This window comes from Poromitra crassiceps (genome assembly GCF_964638095.1).
Source record: "Poromitra crassiceps genome assembly, chromosome: 1".
NCBI lineage: Eukaryota > Metazoa > Chordata > Actinopteri > Beryciformes > Melamphaidae > Poromitra > Poromitra crassiceps.
In genome coordinates this window covers 106500677-106524925 of record NC_139623.1, presented here as the reverse complement: position 1 = coordinate 106524925, position 24249 = coordinate 106500677, and the positions used below count along the sequence as shown (strand labels likewise).

At 44.4% G+C, this 24249-nt stretch overlaps 1 protein-coding gene across 5 annotated transcripts in view; it reads right to left on the bottom strand.

The window, feature by feature from the left end:
- Positions 1–2644: 2644 nt before the first annotated feature.
- klhl13 (kelch-like family member 13) overlaps positions 2645–24249 on the bottom strand; it is a gene marked incomplete at both ends in the record, with an annotated part of 80963 nt that continues 59358 nt past the window's right edge. For all 5 annotated transcript variants that reach the window (XM_083637696.1, XM_083637693.1, XM_083637694.1 and 2 more), the window contains 2 exons: positions 2645–3132; positions 18662–18775. In XM_083637696.1, coding sequence (XP_083493822.1) covers positions 2645–3132; positions 18662–18775 — 602 coding nt within the window. The remainder of the gene's footprint in view (positions 3133–18661; positions 18776–24249) is intronic.

Sequence of the window (24249 nt, the reverse complement as noted above, 5' to 3'; positions counted from 1 at the left end):
GCATAGACTACAAAGAGAGAGAGTCAGTGTGGTAGTTATCTGACCTGGCATAGACTACAAGAGAGAGATAGAGAGAGAGAGTCAGTGTGGTAGTTATCTGACCTGGCATAGACTACAAGAGAGAGAGAGAGTCAGTGTGGTAGTCATCTGACCTGGCATAGACTACAAGAGAGAGAGAGTCAGTGTGGTAGTCATCTGACCTGGCATAGACTACAAGAGAGAGAGAGAGTCAGTGTGGTAGTCATCTGACCTGGCATAGACTACAAGAGAGAGAGAGTCAGTGTGGTAGTCATCTGACCTGGCATAGACTACAAGAGAGAGAGAGAGTCAGTGTGGTAGTCATCTGACCTGGCATAGACTACAAGAGAGAGAGAGTCAGTGTGGTAGTCATCTGACCTGGCATAGACTACAAGAGAGAGAGAGAGAGTCAGTGTGGTAGTCATCTGACCTGGTATAGACTACAAGAGAGAGAGAGAGTCAGTGTGGTAGTCATCTGACCTGGCATAGACTACAAGAGAGAGAGAGTCAGTGTGGTAGTCATCTGACCTGGCATAGACTACAAGAGAGAGAGAGAGAGTCAGTGTGGTAGTTATCTGACCTGGCATAGACTACAAGAGAGAGAGAGAGTCAGTGTGGTAGTCATCTGACCTGGCATAGACTACAAGAGAGAGAGAGTCAGTGTGGTAGTCATCTGACCTGGCATAGACTACAAGAGAGAGAGAGTCAGTGTGGTAGTCATCTGACCTGGCATAGACTACAGGAGAGAGAGAGAGTCAGTGTGGTAGTCATCTGACCTGGCATAGACTACAAGAGAGAGAGAGTCAGTGTGGTAGTCATCTGACCTGGTATAGACTACAAGAGAGAGAGAGAGAGTCAGTGTGGTAGTCATCTGACCTGGCATAGACTACAAGAGAGAGAGAGTCAGTGTGGTAGTCATCTGACCTGGCATAGACTACAAGAGAGAGAGAGAGAGTCAGTGTGGTAGTCATCTGACCTGGTATAGACTACAAGAGAGAGAGAGAGAGTCAGTGTGGTAGTCATCTGACCTGGCATAGACTACAAGAGAGAGAGAGTCAGTGTGGTAGTCATCTGACCTGGCATAGACTACAAGAGAGAGAGAGAGTCAGTGTGGTAGTCATCTGACCTGGCATAGACTACAAGAGAGAGAGAGAGTCAGTGTGGTAGTCATGTGACCTGGCATAGACTACAAGAGAGAGAGAGAGTCAGTGTGGTAGTCATGTGACCTGGCATAGACTACAAGAGAGAGTCAGTGTGGTAGTCATCTGACCTGGTATAGACTACAAGAGAGTAGGGATGTTCATCAGTTATCGAAAATCGATAATTGATCGTTAAGGAATGGAATCGATCATGTGTAATTTTTATCGATTTTGTTATTATTAAAAAAAAATATATATATATATATATTTTTTTTTGCGGACTAGGTTTGGGTGGAATTCGTTCCTCCTCGCCCCACTCCATTGCACAGCCGACTAACGTGAGGTGGAGCTTCATATAGTCTCTAGTTTTCTGGCTGGGCACGGGCCTTTGTGCCAACAAAACTGTTTTAAACATGGGGAATTCACACCGGCATGCGCCGGGGACAGCAGAGTGTTGGAGAGGAGACACATTGAAATAAAGAGTTCATTGAGGAGAACACGTTGTCTTTCGTATTTTCTGCCATAGGCATTCATTTTGTAAAAAAATAAAAATAAAATAAAATAAAATAAAAAAATATTATTATTACCGGTAATATGATCAATAATCGATAATTGATTGTTAATTTTCCCCAATTTTCGATTATGGAAATTTTTCAAAATGAACATCCCTACAAGAGAGTCAGTGTGGTAGTCATCTGACCTGGTATAGACTACAAGAGAGTCAGTGTGGTAGTTATCTGACCTGGTATAGACTACAAGAGAGAGAGAGAGAGAGTCAGTGTGGTAGTCATCTGACCTGGCATAGACTACAAGAGAGAGAGAGTCAGTGTGGTAGTCATCTGACCTGGTATAGACGACAAGAGAGTCAGTGTGGTAGTCATCTGACCTGGTATAGACTACAAGAGAGAGAGAGAGTCAGTGTGGTAGTTATCTGACCTGGCATAGACTACAAGAGAGTCAGTGTGGTAGTCATCTGACCTGGCATAGACTACAAGAGAGAGAGAGAGTCAGTGTGGTAGTTATCTGACCTGGCATAGACTACAAGAGAGTCAGTGTGGTAGTCATCTGACCTGGTATAGACTACAAGAGAGTCAGTGTGGTAATCGACATAGTGGATCTCAAGGTAGAACGCCTAAAGAAACAAGACATAACAAAACTTCATAGACATCAGGTAGAAAAGTTGATTTGCAAAGTCACTTTTCAAGTCAAGGTATTTCCTGCCAAAATATACCGAATATGCAACATTAACATGTAATTAGGTTGCCAAACCATATCGGTATGTGGGTTTAATCACTTGGGGAAGGGCTTTTCTGCACAGCTTTGGGGAAGGCGGACTTGGGGAGTACTTAGGGATGCGGTACAGATGTAGTCCAAAGAGGAAGTGCAAACAATGTCTATAAGGTGTGTGTTGGGGGGGGGGGGTTTGCGAGTGGGCAGGGTTGACGGGGGTACGAGCAAAGTGGACTCCCCCCACCCCCCTTGGCTCCTCAAGGTGCTGAGAGGGGCGACTCTCTGGAGGGCGACCCCGTGAGGTCCTCGGGGGGAAACACTGTGAGTGTGCAGGCGCGGATTCCGCCCAGCGACTCGGGCAAGTCAAACACTTTGTGCCACTCGTCCTTCTCGGGGTCGTACTTCTGTACTATTTCCACCATGCAGCGGTTGTTCCACGAGTAGCCGCCCACCACGTAGATCTTGTTCTCGAACACGGCCACGCCCACGTCGCTCTGGCCGCGCAACATGGCGGCGATGGGTGTCCACAGGTCGAGGGCGGGGGAGTAGTATTCACAGCTCAGCACGTCGTCATAGTCACTGGTGCCCCGGAAGTGATTGCCCCCGATGACGTACAGGCGGTCGCCCACCGTGCACATACAGTGGAGGCCGCGCACCGTGGTCATGGGCGCCTTCTGAGTCCATTTGTCCGCATCTGGGTCAAAGCACATCAGCTCCTTCTGAAAAGTGTCGTGAGTGATTCCCCCTACAGCAACAAGGGGAAAAAAAATGGGACAAATTAGCCTTGACGTGAATCACTTGGGGGGGGGGGATAAAAACACACGCCCCGCACACTAATCAATCAAGTTCACATTAGATCCATTTGTGACTCGATCACCCGTGTCAACCTAGAATTACATTGTAGGCCAAGTTGAGCCCGAGCCACAACAGCGGAGACGGCGAATACTTAAAGGGAGGCTACGCTAACATTGTGAGTAATGAGAATCAAGAAGAAGGCCATTCATCTATTGTCATGTCCTCAATCCGTTAAAGAATCAAACAGCCTTTTTTACAAGCAATAATTCTGTGACAGCATTCATGCACAGCACAATACTCACACAAGCACCGTCTGTTTTTCTACAGTTTGAAATGATGCCGATGAGTACTACTTACTAGAGAGAAACAGCGTTACAATGCACTCACACACACACACACAAAGCTGCAGTGGAAACAGACTGTAGACACCGGGACAAGCCGAGGGGAAAAAAACACACAAAAAAAACAGGACGTGTCTACAGGGAAGGCTTAAAATAAAGAGGAACACAATCCCAGCATGCATCTGGGTGGGAGCCACCCCCCCACCCCCCTTTCCTCCCCCCTATGCAGAATGACTAGGAGCAAACGCAGCACAGTGAGGATTTGCAGCGCATGCCGAACAGAGACAGCATCTCTGCCCAGTGATCTCAGTCTATTTACTGTGGAGGCCGAAGTCGTCCAATCAGCTGCCATGACTCAGAGATCTGTGATGCTGCTCAGCCTCCTTAACTGACAGATCAAATCCCATTTCTTTATCCAAGTAGTCCATTGAGCAAGTCTGCCATTAGAGAAACACCAAGTCTGCCATTAGAGAAACACCAAGTCTGCCATTAGAGAAACACCAAGTCTGCCATTAGAGAAACACCAAGTCTGCCATTAGAGAAACACCAAGTCTGCCATTAGAGAAACACCAAGTCTGCCATTAGAGAAATACCAAGTCTGCCATTAGAGAAACACCAAGTCTGCCATTAGAGAAACACCAAGTCTGCCATTAGAGAAACACCAAGTCTGCCATTAGAGAAACACCAAGTCTGCCATTAGAGAAACACCAAGTCTGCCATTAGAGAAACACCAAGTCTGCCATTAGAGAAACACCAAGTCTGCCATTAGAGAAACACCAAGTCTGCCATTAGAGAAACACCAAGTCTGCCATTAGAGAAACACCAAGTCTGCCATTAGAGAAACACCAAGTCTGCCATTAGAGAAACACCAAGTCTGCCATTAGAGAAACACCAAGTCTGCCATTAGAGAAACACCAAGTCTGCCATTAGAGAAACACCAAGTCTGCCATTAGAGAAACACCAAGTCTGCCATTAGAGAAACACCAAGTCTGCCATTAGAGAAACACCAAGTCTGCCTATTAGAGAAACACCAAGTCTGCCATTAGAGAAATACCAAGTCTGCCATTAGAGAAATACCAAGTCTGCCATTAGAGAAATACCAAGTCTGCCATTAGAGAAACACCAAGTCTGCCATTAGAGAAACACCAAGTCTGCCATTAGAGAAACACCAAGTCTGCCATTAGAGAAACACCAAGTCTGCCATTAGAGAAACAGCAAGTCTGCCATTAGAGAAACAGCAAGTCTGCCATTAGAGAAACAGCAAGTCTGCCATTAGAGAAACAGCAAGTCTGCCTATTAGAGAAACACCAAGTCTGCCATTAGAGAAACACCAAGTCTGCCATTAGAGAAACACCAAGTCTGCCATTAGAGAAACACCAAGTCTGCCATTAGAGAAACACCAAGTCTGCCATTAGAGAAACACCAAGTCTGCCATTAGAGAAATACCAAGTCTGCCATTAGAGAAATACCAAGTCTGCCTATTAGAGAAACACCAAGTCTGCCATTAGAGAAACACCAACTCTGCCATTAGAGAAACACCAACTCTGCCATTAGAGAAACACCAAGTCTGCCATTAGAGAAACACCAAGTCTGCCATTAGAGAAACACCAAGTCTGCCATTAGAGAAACACCAAGTCTGCCTATTAGAGAAACACCAAGTCTGCCTATTAGAGAAACACCAAGTCTGCCATTAGAGAAACACCAAGTCTGCCATTAGAGAAACACCAAGTCTGCCATTAGAGAAACACCAAGTCTGCCTATTAGAGAAACACCAAGTCTGCCTATTAGAGAAACACCAAGTCTGCCATTAGAGAAACACCAAGTCTGCCATTAGAGAAACACCAAGTCTGCCATTAGAGAAACAGCAAGTCTGCCATTAGAGAAACAGCAAGTCTGCCATTAGAGAAACACCAAGTCTTCCATTAGAGAAACACCAAGTCTGCCATTAGAGAAACACCAAGTCTGCCATTAGAGAAACACCAAGTCTGCCATTAGAGAAACACCAAGTCTGCCATTAGAGAAACACCAAGTCTGCCTATTAGAGAAACACCAAGTCTGCCATTAGAGAAACACCAAGTCTGCCATTAGAGAAACACCAAGTCTGCCATTAGAGAAACACCAAGTCTGCCATTAGAGAAACACCAAGTCTGCCATTAGAGAAACACCAAGTCTGCCATTAGAGAAACACCAAGTCTGCCATTAGAGAAATACCAAGTCTGCCTATTAGAAAAACACCAAGTCTGCCTATTAGAGAAACACCAAGTCTGCCATTAGAGAAACACCAAGTCTGCCATTAGAGAAACACCAACTCTGCCATTAGAGAAACACCAAGTCTGCCATTAGAGAAACACCAAGTCTGCCATTAGAGAAACACCAAGTCTGCCATTAGAGAAACACCAAGTCTGCCATTAGAGAAACACCAAGTCTGCCATTAGAGAAACACCAAGTCTGCCATTAGAGAAACACCAAGTCTGCCATTAGAGAAACACCAAGTCTGCCATTAGAGAAACACCAAGTCTGCCATTAGAGAAACACCAAGTCTGCCTATTAGAGAAACACCAAGTCTGCCTATTAGAGAAACACCAAGTCTGCCATTAGAGAAACACCAAGTCTGCCTATTAGAGAAACACCAAGTCTGCCTATTAGAGAAACACCAAGTCTGCCATTAGAGAAACACCAAGTCTGCCATTAGAGAAATACCAAGTCTGCCATTAGAGAAATACCAAGTCTGCCATTAGAGAAACACCAAGTCTGCCATTAGAGAAACACCAAGTCTGCCATTAGAGAAACACCAAGTCTGCCATTAGAGAAACAGCAAGTCTGCCATTAGAGAAACAGCAAGTCTGCCATTAGAGAAATACCAAGTCTGCCATTAGAGAAACACCAAGTCTGCCATTAGAGAAACACCAAGTCTGCCATTAGAGAAACACCAAGTCTGCCATTAGAGAAATACCAAGTCTGCCATTAGAGAAACACCAAGTCTGCCATTAGAGAAATACCAAGTCTGCCATTAGAGAAATACCAAGTCTGCCTATTAGAGAAACACCAAGTCTGCCTATTAGAGAAACACCAAGTCTGCCATTAGAGAAACACCAAGTCTGCCATTAGAGAAACACCAAGTCTGCCATTAGAGAAACACCAAGTCTGCCATTAGAGAAACACCAAGTCTGCCATTAGAGAAACACCAAGTCTGCCATTAGAGAAACACCAAGTCTGCCATTAGAGAAACACCAAGTCTGCCTATTAGAGAAACACCAAGTCTGCCATTAGAGAAACACCAAGTCTGCCATTAGAGAAACACCAAGTCTGCCATTAGAGAAACACCAAGTCTGCCATTAGAGAAACACCAAGTCTGCCATTAGAGAAACACCAAGTCTGCCTATTAGAGAAACACCAAGTCTGCCTATTAGAGAAACACCAAGTCTGCCATTAGAGAAACACCAAGTCTGCCATTAGAGAAACACCAAGTCTGCCATTAGAGAAACACCAAGTCTGCCATTAGAGAAACACCAAGTCTGCCATTAGAGAAACACCAAGTCTGCCATTAGAGAAACACCAAGTCTGCCATTAGAGAAATACCAAGTCTGCCATTAGAGAAATACCAAGTCTGCCTATTAGAGAAACACCAAGTCTGCCTATTAGAGAAACACCAAGTCTGCCTATTAGAGAAACACCAAGTCTGCCATTAGAGAAACACCAAGTCTGCCATTAGAGAAACACCAAGTCTGCCATTAGAGAAACACCAAGTCTGCCATTAGAGAAATACCAAGTCTGCCTATTAGATAAACACCAAGTCTGCCTATTAGAGAAACACCAAGTCTGCCTATTAGAGAAACACCAAGTCTGCCATTAGAGAAACACCAAGTCTGCCATTAGAGAAACACCAAGTCTGCCATTAGAGAAACACCAAGTCTGCCATTAGAGAAACACCAAGTCTGCCATTAGAGAAACACCAAGTCTGCCATTAGAGAAACACCAAGTCTGCCATTAGAGAAACACCAAGTCTGCCATTAGAGAAACACCAAGTCTGCCATTAGAGAAACACCAAGTCTGCCATTAGAGAAACACCAAGTCTGCCATTAGAGAAACACCAAGTCTGCCATTAGAGAAACACCAAGGGGAAGCTGATAAGGTCCCAACTAGCCACGGTCCTTTTAATTCCTCTCAAGAGGCCCTGCTACTGGGATTCAATTCACGGCCTCGACCTTTCTCGTCAACAATAACTTTTAAATCAATATTACAACTTCTAATCAGTATCTTCATTCTTCTAAGTGGATAACATTTTGCCAAATTGTACCTATCTAGGACAGACACAGGCTAAGTGGGTTTGTCCCTCTGTAGATAGCGAAAGTCAAGACTAGGTTGTTTGTATTTTCGGCCGCATCTGCCCATATCTTACCATATAGACACACATTTCACTGTTCAGTGAAGCAGATAGAAATGTGCTGCTGTGTCCCGTTGTAAAAACTGATGACCTGCTTGGTTGAATCACAGCGTTGGCACAAATGGAACCCAAAGAAAGGAGGGCAGATAGACACAAAACTGAGGCAAAAAGACCCATGATGATCAAAAGAGTGACCAATATCAACTGCTACAGATCTATGCGTGGTCTCTGAGCAAACTGACAGCCCAAGACACTTTGCTAAAGAGATAACAATCTATCCAATTCTGGATAAGATGACAAGATGACAAGGAATATTTCAATTGGGAAGTAATGAATCCTCTCATTTCTTTGGCTCCTCTTTTCACTGCTTAAGCAAAATGACTGGCGTTCAACTGCAGCCAGCTTTAATTTGGGGGCATTTTCTGCTATAGCAGATCACCGGTAAGAATGACAGCCCTTTTTAATGATGGTACCTGAAGGTATATGGACATATTAAGATTACGTTCATTAAATTCTCCACTGAACATCACCACACTCTTGATGGTCTCTTGTCAGGTTCGCTTTGCAGCCCTTTGGCTGAGGATTCAGCTGTGATTATGCATGGCCCTAAATCACTCCCAAGTAGTCTGAATCGTCAGACCGGCTATGAATCAATAACACAGAATGTGAATCTTTCAGATGGACTCTGAGCCAGTGGCAGGGTGGCCCTGTGCCGGTTCAGCAGAGATGGGAAAGGTACACACATTCTTTACTTAAATACAAGTACAGTTACTTGTGTAAAAAAGACTGATTCAACTTGTTTACTCAAGCAAAAGCCACAAAGTAAAGGCTCTGAAATGTAATTACCGGTAAGTATAAAAGTAAAAAAAAGTATGTTTTCTGTTTCTGTGCAATGCCACCTGAAAGTCACGTCCTATTAATATAATTCAAAGACTATTAAAATATCCTACTAGCCCTGTTTTGAAAATGTAAGGAGTTGAAAGCACAGATATTTGTGTGAAAATTTGGGGACTTGGACTTGAGACTCGTCCTCAAAGACTTGAGACTTGACCTTGAAGGTTTGGGACTTGTGAACAATCTTTATTTTTCTTTATTTTATTTTTTTGGTGCATTAACATGAAGTAAATGTCTACTAATGTCATCTGTACTCATTGCTGCTACTGTATTCTAATAGATAAAGGAGTGAGGATAATGCAGTACATGCTTTGAATTCCTTAGTTTTAGCTATGCAGTGTTCTAAGCAGACCGGATGGCATGCAGCAGATGATAGAACGCTCATCCATAAGAGACTTGAGACTTGACTTGGACTTGCAAAACATGACTTGTGAGCATCTCTGGCCTACTGTAGGGCCTCAGTGCAACACAGTTCATCTAATGGGTAATGACCTCTTGTATCAAAACACTACAGTAGTGGCATACTCACATTGCTTTCGTTTCTTTTCCAAAAGAAAGGCATCAGAATGGGAGTGTGGATTTGTAAGTCTCTGAATGAGCCAGGTTTATAAACCATGGATGTCAACCACCTTTTATAATATCCACCTTTTATATCTTTTTGCAAGACACAATTGGCCATGTCTGTGGGTGGGAAGCTGGTGGGCTGTGTGGGTCCTGGTCACTGCACTAGCACCTCCTCTGGTCGCATCTTCAAGGGGAGGGGAACTGGGGGATATAGCATGATCCTCCCACGCACTGTGTCCTGCCTGTGAAAATTCTCGCTGTCAGGTGAAAAGAAGCGGCTGGCGACTGCACATATATTAGAGGAAGCATGTGAGCATGTGCTAGTCTACAGCTCTCGCCAGATGGGCAGATGTGGTGGTGGAGCAACAACCGGGACAGCAGGGGGAATTGGCCAAGTACAATTGGGGAGAAAATGGGGGAACATCAGAAAAAACTTGGATCAAAAATAAATTAATAAATTGGGCAGTTCTATCCTGATGAAACCAAGATGCCCCTTCATTTTTTCCATACATAGCTTTAGCAATGTGACTGTAGGCCAGCTGTGACAGCAGGGTACTGTACTGAGGCTGCTCTACTGTTCACTGTACCACTGCAACATGATGTGAATGTAGGCCAGCTGTTACAGCAGGGTACTGTACTGAGGCTGCTCTACTGTTCACTGTACCACTGCAACATGATGTGACTGTAGGCCAGCTGTTACAGCAGGGTACTGTACTGAGGCTGCTCTACTGTTCACTGTACCACTGCAACATGATGTGAATGTAGGCCAGCTGTTACAGCAGGGTACTGTACTGAGGCTGCTCTATTGTTCACTGTACCACTGCAACATGATGTGACTGTAGGCCAGCTGTTACAGCAGGGTACTGTACTGAGGCTGCTCTATTGTTCACTGTACCACTGCAACATGATGTGACTGTAGGCCAGCTGTTACAGCAGGGTACTGTACTGAGGCTGCTCTATTGTTCACTGTACCACTGCAACATGATGTGACTGTAGGCCAGCTGTTACAGCAGGGTACTGTACTGAGGCTGCTCTACTGTTCACTGTACCACTGCAACATGATGTGACTGTAGGCCAGCTGTTACAGCAGGGTACTGTACTGAGGCTGCTCTACTGTTCACTGTACCACTGCAACATGATGTGAATGTAGGCCAGCTGTTACAGCAGGGTACTGTACTGAGGCTGCTCTACTGTTCACTGTACCACTGCAACATGATGTGACTGTAGGCCAGCTGTTACAGCAGGGTACTGTACTGAGGCTGCTCTACTGTTCACTGTACCACTGAAACATGATGTGACTGGAGGCCAGCTGTTACAGCAGGGTACTGTACTGAGGCTGCTCTACTGTTCACTGTACCACTGCAACATGATGTGAATGTAGGCCAGCTGTTACAGCAGGGTACTGTACTGAGGCTGCTCTATTGTTCACTGTACCACTGCAACATGATGTGAATGTAGGCCAGCTGTTACAGCAGGGTACTGTACTGAGGCTGCTCTACTGTTCACTGTACCACTGCAACATGATGTGACTGTAGGCCAGCTGTTACAGCAGGGTACTGTACTGAGGCTGCTCTACTGTTCACTGTACCACTGCAACATGATGTGACTGTAGGCCAGCTGTTACAGCAGGGTACTGTACTGAGGCTGCTCTACTGTTCACTGTACCACTGCAACATGATGTGAATGTAGGCCAGCTGTTACAGCAGGGTACTGTACTGAGGCTGCTCTACTGTTCACTGTACCACTGCAACATGATGTGACTGTAGGCCAGCTGTTACAGCAGGGTACTGTACTGAGGCTGCTCTACTGTTCACTGTACCACTGCAACATGATGTGAATGTAGGCCAGCTGTTACAGCAGGGTACTGTACTGAGGCTGCTCTATTGTTCACTGTACCACTGCAACATGATGTGAATGTAGGCCAGCTGTTACAGCAGGGTACTGTACTGAGGCTGCTCTACTGTTCACTGTACCACTGCAACATGATGTGACTGTAGGCCAGCTGTTACAGCAGGGTACTGTACTGAGGCTGCTCTACTGTTCACTGTACCACTGCAACATGATGTGACTGTAGGCCAGCTGTTACAGCAGGGTACTGTACTGAGGCTGCTCTATTGTTCACTGTACCACTGCAACATGATGTGAATGTAGGCCAGCTGTTACAGCAGGGTACTGTACTGAGGCTGCTCTACTGTTCACTGTACCACTGCAACATGATGTGAATGTAGGCCAGCTGTTACAGCAGGGTACTGTACTGAGGCTGCTCTACTGTTCACTGTACCACTGCAACATGATGTGACTGTAGGCCAGCTGTGACAGCAGGGTACTGTACTGAGGCTGCTCTATTGTTCACTGTACCACTGCAACATGAAGCCATCAAAATAATCACCTTGGCTTGTATGTGCTGCTCACATCATCAAACAGGGTGAGCAGTAAACATGCAATGCAGAGCACCGCCTGAAGCAGAATGACAAAACATCTGGCTACCAACCCATTAGCTCCAAGTTATTCATCATTAGTTTATTTTGGGTGAGGCTTATTTGGAGCGAAAATATGTCTTTCATCTTTGCCTTGCCTTTTCATTTGCCTTGCCAAATAATGCAGTCTGTGTGGTCCCAAACTTTACGCCCCACTTCTTAGGATTGCCAAGTGCAATATTAGCTAATTAAAAATGTGCTAGAAAAATGTTGATTTTTGTGTTTATTCAAACAATGAAAGTAATGCTGGATGACGTTAGTTGGGGCTTTCTGGCTCATTTTTGATTAAGGGAATAAAAACGCCCTACGTTTTAAAAGCTTTTCATCTGCATGCACACACAATTCTTCCTGCACCACTCTCGTCATTTGTAATGTGACAACCAATGTGTTGATCTTTTCATCAAAACTGCAAATCTACACTGAAACACTGGCAAAAATTCTGTCAGCCATTTAGGTATAATTTATTGATAAGAATTTTCAGAAAATAAAAGGATATGAAAGCGTAAGATTATAACTATAAACTAACATGCAGCCAGGCAATGTGGTCCATATAACTACATAACTGACTGAAGAAGATCTGCTAGAGCAGTAAGATCTAAAGATTATATGTTTAAATTTACTGGTTTAGGCTCAGCTTGATATCATGCAGACCTGTGTGACAGGGCACCAAGAATCTTGCAAGTTAGACAACTTTTGAGACAACCAGCAATCTTTTGGTAGCCAAACAATGAGTCACCATCTCACAGCCAATTCAAATATCGGCAAACTTGACTATTTAGCTTAGTTTCGTAAATTTTGTGGTAGTGTTAATTAGAAGCATAAAATGACTAATATACATTTTTGTACCTTATCATAAGCAGTCACTGTATTTTGTTAATATAGCTTTATAATCAGTATTTCCTCGCATAACTAAACAGTTATCACTATTGATGTAGTGTAGATATTACTGTCTCTGTATAATCACTGTATACGTCACTCTTCTTACTTAGGCGCAAGTTGAAATTATGCTGTTACGTTATTGTAGCAAACACTCTTTTTGGGGTGTGGGAGGGAGCTGCTGTCAATCCAGTCGCATCAATACTGGCGACAGCGACACTATTGCGATTGCAGAGAAATGCAGTGCAAAACACCAAAGCAATGACATCCAAGGTGTTGTGTCAAAATCAAGAAAAACAAGAATCTCATGGATTATCACTTTAACTGGCACTACCAGGGACAGTAAAGATTCATAGATGGAGCGACGGACAATTTTAGTCCATAGGCCTTCATGAAATTTGGGCGACATTTTGGCATCTGGACAGAGTTTTGCTTATTCTGGCTCATGTTTAATATGCAAAATTCTACACTGCCAAACAGCAGCTGTGAACCTTTTTCATGTTTATGGACACTGTTGATGTTCGTGTTTATGCGCTGCATTTATGAACGCTGACGGCACCCAAAGAGCAGGAGGGATTAACACAGGCTCTTCTGTGTTACACCTCCTACACATAGGCCTCCCCTCTCCTCCATCCTCCCCCTCCCTTCCTAGCCAGCATCACTTTGGATTAGTCACACATTGAGAAACTAGGGCTTATCTCCACAACGCAGGATTTGTTTTCAAGCCTATGAAGTGAATAAGCACCGAGGTGACTCCTAAAGAGCAACAGAGGATTGATTCCAGCCAAGCGTTTCCATCACCTTTTACTTGACCAAAATTTCTGTGACATTTCAGCAAATTTCATGTTAGATTCTATGATTTACTGGATCATTTTGGGAGAGAAATATTTAGCAGGCATTAACATACTTTTATGGCTCCACTTCTTACTTCCAAAATCCTACTGCTGTCATATTAAAAATATGAACAGTACATAGTCAAATAGATTAACATGGCAGAGACTGGAACTCTAGTCATGCCCCTCATTCCTTCTCTTATTTTTGCCCGTTCATATCTAAACAACATTGTATTTCTCATCTCATTATAACATCTGGGAATGTTAGAGCTCAAACTGGGAGAAGCTTCTCTGATCGGAACCCTGAAATTCCACTCAACACCTCACTGTCAGTGTAGGATCTCCAGCAGCATTGTATCTACTATGTGTCATGAAACAGGTTTTATGGCTCTGAAGATGATTTCACCAATCATCCTTTTTTCTTTTTCAGGTACTTACTGTAGTCAATCGTTTACTGCCATAAAATAAAAGCGTCTAATGAATCCAAATGAAAAACATTGACCATCATGCCAAATGTGATTCCAAGAGGTGGAATCAACTTGTAAGATCAATATTGATCCTCACGGCGCAGACACACTGGAAATGGAAGGGAAGCATGGAGCAGGAGCCTGGTCATTCACACCGTCCAGAAGCGCTCCGTTTTGCTCCGTGCCGGCGGTCACAACATGTACTGACTTCATGTCTGGCTGCATGCGGAGCTCGCAGCTCACGTCACAAATAGGCCAGATGCAGAAACTCTGGCTGCAGGGCGCGAGCTAAGCCGGTGTGATCAGTCTAGTCAAGGACGCCAAAGTGAAACTGCTTGTGCTTCACCACGCTCCCGTGTCGTAAAGCTGTGTTCACACCGAGATATTTATTTTTCTCTCTGTCGCTCGATTCAACCCTTTGGAATCGCTCTGTCGCTGTGTTTAAATCGCTCGTCAACAGGCACAAGAATTGACGGACATCTGGGGGCTACAACGTTACGCAATGTTTGATTTGATTTGATTTGATTTATTAATGGAAATACACATCATATCCAAAGGATTACATGATAAAGTGCTGGACACTTGTTTCCATCATGGTCCCATCGATGTTCCTATACATTAAAAACAAATCATAAACATAATAATATAAGAATACCCTTACCAACCCTCCTATCAAATAAATCTAATAATTTAGTCAGATAAAATACAACTAGATAAAAACAATAAAATACAATAAAATGCAATAAAATACAAACAGAACAATAAGTTAACGCCCTTTCCTAGTGTCTATTGTAGCTATTCCTTGACTCTCTCCATCAGCCATTTCCCTGTGTTCTTCCTAAAACTGTGTCGGCTTGTGCTCTGTTTGATGGGTGCAGGCAGCTCATTCCATTCGAGCGCTCCTGAGTAAGCCAGGGAGCGCTGACCCATCTTGGTCTTAAAACAGATTTTAGGCTTGAGGTTGGCTATGCTAGCTCTGGTGTTGTGGCTGTGAGCTTCCCCGACTACAGTAAAATAGTTAAGAAGGTATGTGGGGGCCCTGTGGTTGACAATGTTATGCACCATATTGAGTTTTAGTTGTCTCACTCTCTCTTCCACAGGAAGCCAATTGAGCTCTTGGAATTGCTTCTTCCCTATGTGGCTGCGATTACCTAGTCCTAATACGACCCTAGCTAGTTTGTTTTGCGCTCTTTGTAATCTTGTTTTAATTTTCACTGTCAACCCCCCATACCATGCTATACTAGCATAATCGAAGTGGCAGAGTGCTAAGCTATTTGCTAGCAGTCTTAGGCTATCTCTGCCAAGGAGGCTGGCCTTGCTAGCTAAAAACCTGGTTCGGGCATTGACCTTGCCAAGTACCATGGTTGCCATGGCCTCCCCCTCTAAGCTACTCTCTAGCATGCAGCCTAGGTATTTCACTGTTGTTGTAGCTGTCACTGTTGTAGATCCTAGTGCAATTTTGAGGTCCTGGGCCTTTTTAAGTTTGGGTTTGGAGCCAAACAGGATTGCCTCAGTCTTGCCTAGGTGAAGGGAGAGTCTGTTGTCTACCAACCAGCTGCTGATCTTGGCTAGCTCATCCCCCAATTGCTTTTCGAGTGTGCTCTGGTCTTTATGCGAGACTAGCATGGCAGTATCATCTGCAAATAAGAAGAGATTGCACGAGCATGCTGCAGACATATCATTTATGTACAGTAAGAAAAGGAGTGGCCCTAATACGCTTCCTTGCGGGACCCCACATTCTATGTGCCTGGCGTCGGACATAGTGCCCTTGACCTCAACCCGCTGCACTCTGTCAGTCAAGTATGAAGAGAACCATCTAACTGCAGATTCTGTCATACCTAGTGCCTTAAGTTTGCTAAGCAGTATGCTGTGGCTTACTGTATCAAATGCCTTCTGCAGGTCGAGCAGTACTAGCCCACACAGTTTTCCTGAATCTGTTTCCTTCCTGATACTGTCAGTCAGGTATAAAAGACAGGTGTCAGTGGAGCTGGACTTTCTGAAGCCGGACTGCAACTCATAGAGTAGGTCATGGTTCCCTACATAGGTCTGGACTTGTTCTTGGACTATCTTCTCTAAGATCTTGGATAGGACGCTTAGAATGGACACAGGTCTATAATTACTGGGATCTGATTTGCTGCCTTTTTTATATATGGGGATGACTTTTGCATTTTTAAACTCGGTGGGGACCTTGCCTTGCACTAGTGAAAGGTTTATGATGTGGGTAACTAAAGGGGCTATTACTTCAGCAGCATCCCTCAGGAACCTAGCACTGATACCGTCTTCTCCTGTGGCTTTCTTGATCTTGAGTTCACTTAGCATTTTAGCCACTTTGTCAACTGACACCTTGCTTAGGGAGAATGAGTCAGCCTGTACTCCTCGCTGACTGTAGTAGCTGGACACAAAGCTCTCACCAAATATATCTGACTTAGCAGGTAAGTTGGAGACAAGCTTACTAGCTACAGAGGTAAAGAAGTCATTGAAGATGGTGGCTACACTCAATTTGTCAAATTCCATCCCTTTTTCTGTGGCCAGGCCAATGTTGGATTCCGTAGACCTGCTATTGGGACCACCCCCACAGCCTAGCTCTTTGAGGGTTTTCCATAGTTTAGGTGGGTCATTGCTGTTCTCTTTTATGGTATCTGCAAAGTAATCTCTCTTAGCTATACGGATCTTTTCCTGTGTTTGGTTCCTTAATTTCTTAAAATCTTCAAAGTCATCTGTGTTTCCTGAACTATTGAACTTAGCTAGGGCAGCATCCCTCAGTTTTATGCTATCTGCTATGTTATGGTCGAACCACGGGTTAGTTCTCTGTTTCACTCTGAATTGTCTGAGAGGGGCTACAGAGTCAATAACTCTTAGAAACTTGGATTTAAATATGTCCCAGGCCCGATCTACCTCTTGGGCATCAATGACCTGTGACCAGTTCTCCTGCTCTAGCTGGGCTCTCAAAATGTCCCCTGAGTAGTTCTTTAGGGATCTGGCATAAATAGTTTTATGACCAGTGAAGACTTTTCTCTTTACCTTCCTGGTACAGTAAATGAGATAGTGGTCACTGAGACCATACTTTATCACTCCGCTCTGGGGGATCTTCTCATGGTCAGATACTAAAATCAAGTCTATGGTGGTTTTAGATACATCAGTTACCCGTGTGTGCTCTGTGATCAATTGCTTCAGATTAAACTGTTTACAGAAATGAGTATAAGCCTTGTAGGTCGGAACAGAATGTTTGTCCACTACGAGCCACCGTAGTTGTTTACAAGCTAAGCCTAGTGTCCTCTAGAGCAGACCTGGGCAACTGGTGGCCCATTTTTGTTCGTGTGACCCTCAACACAGGCTTTGAGAATCCTGGGCCACTTACTGATACTTACTGTGTGCTTAAATTAACCCACTCATATTCTGGTTTATTTAAAGAAAAACATTTTGGCTAGTGGAAATTCTAATTGGCTGGTAATTTTAAAATCTAGCAGCCATATTGGCAGGTGGTCAAAAAAGTTAATTTCAAGCCCTGCAGGGAGAGCAGGTGGTGACATAGGAGTGAATGAGAAAAGGATCAAATATTGGTGGTTAAGACTGAATAATGACATCACAACTGTTAATTTAAAATGAGTTATTCCTCTATAAACCTGCCTTCAAATGCCCCAAGTTTTTCATGCCGGCGCCGTTCAGCACCCAGCAAAATCTGGCTCTCTGGTAGCGAGGAAATTCTTTCGTGGCCCTCTCTATCATCAAAGTTGCCCATCCCTGGGTTACGGCATGACAACATTTGTTCGGCCCCCGGCAACAATCTGGGTTTCTCATGTGGCCACCCCTGCTCTAGAGAGAGAGTGGCGTCAGCGGAGGACCAAAATGCGAGACACATTAGCCAATGAACAGCCAGGAATAGGTCTCGCGCTACTTTTGCATGCTAAAATAAAGCTGATAATGTACAATTTGATTCAAGGGGGAAAAAACCCTTTCAGAGTACAACACAAACTGTCTATTTTGCTGCAACTCGACAGTGCTGCTTAATCCAGGACCTTACTTCCTGGAACTCTTGAGAGTAAAAAACTGGTCCATTGGAGTGAATGGAGATGTCGGGACTCTTCTATCTACACGGCTCTGGCTAAGCCTATCAGCGTGCTCCTAACGCAAGCTCTATACCGGTAGTACAGACTTCACTTCATGTCAGCTGTCAATGCGGTTTGTTGCCACACAATAAACCAGCGGTTTGTTGCAAGCAAGTGTGATCCTTGACTCACTCTCACACGGCAGCCAATCAGTGTTGAACAGCGAGCGACTGATGGCAGCGAAATTTTGCTCGAGTTGGGATATTTCATCTCGGGCGACGAGCGAATTCTCGCCCTATCGCTCTGTCTCTGTCGCTCGGACGCCCAGCGATTTTTCTCCCGGGCGAATATACGCTCAATCGCTCGTTTGCATTGACTTTGTATGTAAACTCGATGCCGGCGAAAAACTTTAATAGGTCGGTGTGAACGCGCCTTAAGTGTTTCCAGTGTGTCTGCGCTGTTACAGTTACAGAGGCTCTCACAACTAGACAACCTGAACATTCTGGAGGAAACATGCCAGTCTTTATTTAAGGCCAGATGAAAATGAACTTTGACAAATCCAGTATTATAGATACTGAGCTCCCTGGAGCCACTTACCTGAAATATACATATAACCGCCATAGACCGTCCCTGCATGGCCGTAATGTGGCTCATTCATTTTGGCAACATACGTCCACTCGTTTGTCCTCGGGTTGTAGCACTCCACAGTAGCTTGGGGGAAGAGAGAGAGGGGGGGGGGGGGGACAGAAGCAAATAAAGAAATACATTATTAGTAGAAAGTAGGTCAGGACCAAACTAAGGAGGACAAACAGCTACAAATGAGGCCTTGGAGGGTCTCAGTGTGGGAGGAGCTAAAACAAGGATTTAAATACAGAACAGCTGACCCTCCCTCAGCACTGACTCTAGTGACTAAACAGGCAATATGGAGATTGTAGGATGCAACCATTGGCAGAGCAGCATTCGTTGTACTACAGGTTTGTCAGCATTGCTCTACTGTAGTGCACTGATGCTTTCCATATAAAAAGAGCATTTGATTCCACGAGTCACCATCATTGTAAGACACCTAACAATGGTTTCATAAAATACTACTCAGGATGAGAAGAACCTCAGGGGACACTGGCGCTCAATCCTGGAGGCAGGCCGGGGAGTGGTGGGGTCCTCCACACAGTATTGGGTGTGGTTTTTCTCCTAAATACAACAGTGTGTTATAGGAGGAAAACTCTATTGTTCTTAACAGTTCAGATGTTTGGGTTAGGAAAAAGCTTGAACTGTGCTGTGAACATTTAGTCCATGTACCTGTACACTAGGAGCAAGAGCTCCTTCAGGCTCTTTCAAGGTGAGCATCAGACTCAGTCAATGACTCAACAATGCTCTTTGCCGCTGAAAGTGACACAGTTGGAATGAGGATCAGCAGCACCTTCAAGTCTGAGGCCATGGTGCTCTCCCATAGAAAATGATGCTTATGCTGGCTGCCCAAGAGGAAGTTCAGGTATCTCAGGTGTCTCAAGTGAGATTGACCTTTGTTTAGATGAATCAGCTGCAGTAATGTAGCAGGTGCACTGTAAAAAAACAAAAAAACAATTCCAGCACGGGCCACACAGAAGGGGGGGCGGGGGGCGGGGGGGGACATATCTACGCTGCTCTTCTTGCCCTGTTGCCCCTACCACCCTGACGCAGATAGAAAATGGATGGAGAGACAGAGCTTTATTGAACCTGCTGCAGGTTACTTCAGAACAAAGTGTTATTTGCAGTCCATTGCAGGTAGTTAGGCTAGAACTTCTGAAGGAAGTAAAAGTAGTTGGAGAATTGACCAGAGACAACAACATGCCTAAACCAATCTATAAGAATGGAATTGTGCACATTTTTGAAGGCGTTTTTGAAGGCTTTGGCCATATACTGTAAGAAGCTTCTGTCCGAGTCTGACTCTGAAACATTGGTTGATTCATGCATTCATTTCCAAGCGCCTGGATTAATGTAATGCCCTATTCACTGGACTTCCCAAGAAGACTGTTGGAAGGCTGCAGCTTGTTCAGAATGTTGCAGCCAGAGTGCAAACTGGGACAAGAAGGAATGAGCATAATTATCACTCCAAGTCGCCATCCACTTCACTGGCTCCTAGTACAATACAGAAGTGATTTCAAAGTAGGGCTGCTCGATTATGGCAAAAATCATAATCACGATTATTTTGATTGATATTGAGATCACGATTATTTAACACGATTATTGACATCATTGACATTGAGAACATCATGCATTTATTGAACATTGACACTGGCTTTTCTTTTTAACATTGGATGTCTTTGGATTTTAGATATAATTGAAAATAAATAAATAATAAAAGTGCAAAGATGATTTAGAAATAAAATAAAAACTAAAATAAATATACAGTATATGTAGGCCTACTATGTTGCAGTGAACTGCCACAACCAACTGCAACTATTAATCTACATTCAATATGTTGGTAAACATCTGAACTAGTAGTCCTTAAACCTCAAATCTAACCAAATGAGAACGCTATTGAGTAACGTTCGTTTACATTAGGCTACATTAAATTACTCATTTGGCAGATGGTTTTATCCAAAGCGACTTACGTTTAGGTTCATAATAGGCTATTGTTAATGTTTATCTGTGAGATCGTTAGCTGTTGAATGCATATTCATGCATCATATCAATGCGGTCGCATTGTAAAGAGTGTCCTGAATCGATGACTGTGTTGTGGCAGGAGTAACTAGATGGGACTTTGTCTTTTTATTCATTTAGCGTTATTTCTTGGTCATAGTCATAGACCACTTTGTGAGTGGATTTCAAGAGATTAAACAGAGGGAGAGGTCATGTTGCGGGGTGCTGCCACGACCGCGCATATCTTGACAGGTGAGTCAAAACTCGCATCGCAATTCCATGCTGTATATTCGCATCGCTCATCAGTTACACATCAAGAGCGATGCGAATATACAGCACGGAATTGCGATGCGAGTTTTGACCCACCTGTCACAGCCACAGAGTTGGAACAAACAGTGCCAGATATGCGCAGTGTAAGGACCTTTAAACTCGGCGAAACCATAGTGTTTCCACCCCACATACGTTGTTTCACCTCTCTTCTCGACCAGCGGCTCTCTTTCTGTGAAATAAGCGGGGAGGAGAAAGCCTGTGGCTCTTCACACGACAGTCACAACTCGAGCTGGTGTGCTTTGGGGGAGGGGCCGAGCAAAGGAAGGGGTGCGCTTGATTTACAACACAAGACAGAACGAGAGAGACAAGAGCCACAAAATCGTTTGATGTCAATTATCTTGTTTTCATAATCGTGGACAGCCCAAATCGTAATCTAGATTAAAATTCGATTAATCGAGCAGCCCTATTTCAAAGTATTACTCATGTCTACAAGGCTTTATCTCCCGAATACATCTTTGACTTGCTCACTGAATATGAACCAGCCAGACCCCTCAGGCCATTAAGCACTGGTGTTCTACACGTCCCTATAGAATCAAACACTGGTGTCCTACACCTCCCTATAGAATCAAACACTGGTGTCCTACACGTCCCTATAGAATCAAACACTGGTGTCCTACAGGTCCCTATAGAATCAAACACTGGTGTCCTACACGTCCCTACAGAATCAAACACTGGTGTCCTACAGGTCCCTATAGAATCAAACACTGGTGTCCTACAGGTCCCTATAGAATCAAACACTGGTGTCCTACACGTCCCTATAGAATCAAACACTGGTGTCCTACAGGTCCCTATAGAATCAAACACTGGTGTCCTACACGTCCCTATAGAATCAAACACTGGTGTCCTACAGGTCCCTATAGAATCAAACACTGGTGTCCTACAGGTCCCTATAGAATCAAACACTGGTGTCCTACACGTCCCTATAGAATGAAACACTGGTGTCCTACAGGTCCCTATAGAATCAAACACTGGTGTCCTACAGGTCCCTATAGAATCAAACACTGGTGTCCTACATGTCCCTATAGAATCAAACACTGGTGTCCTACACGTCCCTATAGAATGAAACACTGGTGTCCTACAGGTCCCTATAGAATCAAACACTGGTGTCCTACAGGTCCCTATAGAATCAAACACTGGTGTCCTACACGTCCCTATAGAATCAAACACTGGTGTCCTACACGTCCCTATAGAATCAAACACTGGTGTCCTACACGTCCCTATAGGATCAAACACTGGTGTCCTACACGTCCCTATAGAATCAAACACTGGTGTCCTACAGGTCCCTATAGAATCAAACACTGGTGTCCTACAGGTCCCTATCAAACACTGGTGTCCTACAGGTCCCTATCAAACACTGGTGTCCTACAGGTCCCTATAGAATCAAACACTGGTGTCCTACAGGTCCCTATCAAACACTGGTGTCCTACAGGTCCCTATCAAACACTGGTGTCCTACAGGTCCCTATAGAATCAAACACTGGTGTCCTACACCTCCCTATAGAATCAAACACTGGTGTCCTACACGTCCCTATAGAATCAAACACTGGTGTCCTACACGTCCCTATAGAATCAAACACTGGTGTCCTACAGGTCCCTATAGAATCAAACACTGGTGTCCTACAGGTCCCTATAGAATCAAACACTGGTGTCCTACAGGTCCCTATAGAATCAAACACTGGTGTCCTACAGGTCCCTATAGAATCAAACACTGGTGTCCTACACGTCCCTATAGAATCAAACACTGGTGTCCTACAGGTCCCTATAGAATCAAACACTGGTGTCCTACACGTCCCTATAGAATCAAACACTGGTGTCCTACACATCCGTATCAAACACTGGTGTCCTACACGTCCCTATAGAATCAAACACTGGTGTCCTACAGGTCCCTATAGAATCAAACACTGGTGTCCTACAGGTCCCTATAGAATCAAACACTGGTGTCCTACAGGTCCCTATAGAATCAAACACTGGTGTCCTACAGGTCCCTATAGAATCAAACACTGGTGTCCTACACGTCCCTATAGAATCAAACACTGGTGTCCTACACGTCCCTATAGAATCAAACACTGGTGTCCTACACGTCCCTATAGAATCAAACACTGGTGTCCTACACATCCCTATCAAACACTGGTGTCCTACACGTCCCTATAGAATCAAACACTGGTGTCCTACACGTCCCTATAGAATCAAACACTGGTGTCCTACACGTCCCTATAGAATCAAACACTGGTGTCCTACAGGTCCCTATAGAATCAAACACTGGTGTCCTACACGTCCCTATAGAATCAAACACTGGTGTCCTACACGTCCCTATAGAATCAAACACTGGTGTCCTACAGGTCCCTATAGAATCAAACACTGGTGTCCTACAGGTCCCTATCAAACACTGGTGTCCTACAGGTCCCTATAGAATCAAACACTGGTGTCCTACACCTCCCTATAGAATCAAACACTGGTGTCCTACACGTCCCTATAGAATCAAACACTGGTGTCCTACACGTCCCTATAGAATCAAACACTGGTGTCCTACACGTCCCTATAGAATCAAACACTGGTGTCCTACACATCCCTATCAAACACTGGTGTCCTACACGTCCCTATAGAATCAAACACTGGTGTCCTACACGTCCCTATAGAATCAAACACTGGTGTCCTACACATCCCTATCAAACACTGGTGTCCTACAGGTCCCTATAGAATCAAACACTGGTGTCCTACACGTCCCTATAGAATCAAACACTGGTGTCCTACAGGTCCCTATCAAACACTGGTGTCCTACAGGTCCCTATAGAATCAAACACTGGTGTCCTACACCTCCCTATAGAATCAAACACTGGTGTCCTACACGTCCCTATAGAATCAAACACTGGTGTCCTACACGTCCCTATAGAATCAAACACTGGTGTCCTACACGTCCCTATAGAATCAAACACTGGTGTCCTACAGGTCCCTATAGAATCAAACACTGGTGTCCTACAGGTCCCTATCAAACACTGGTGTCCTACAGGTCCCTATCAAACACTGGTGTCCTACAGGTCCCTATAGAATCAAACACTGGTGTCCTACAGGTCCCTATCAAACACTGGTGTCCTACAGGTCCCTATCAAACACTGGTGTCCTACAGGTCCCTATCAAACACTGGTGTCCTACAGGTCCCTATCAAACACTGGTGTCCTACAGGTCCCTATAGAATCAAACACTGGTGTCCTACACGTCCCTATAGAATCAAACACTGGT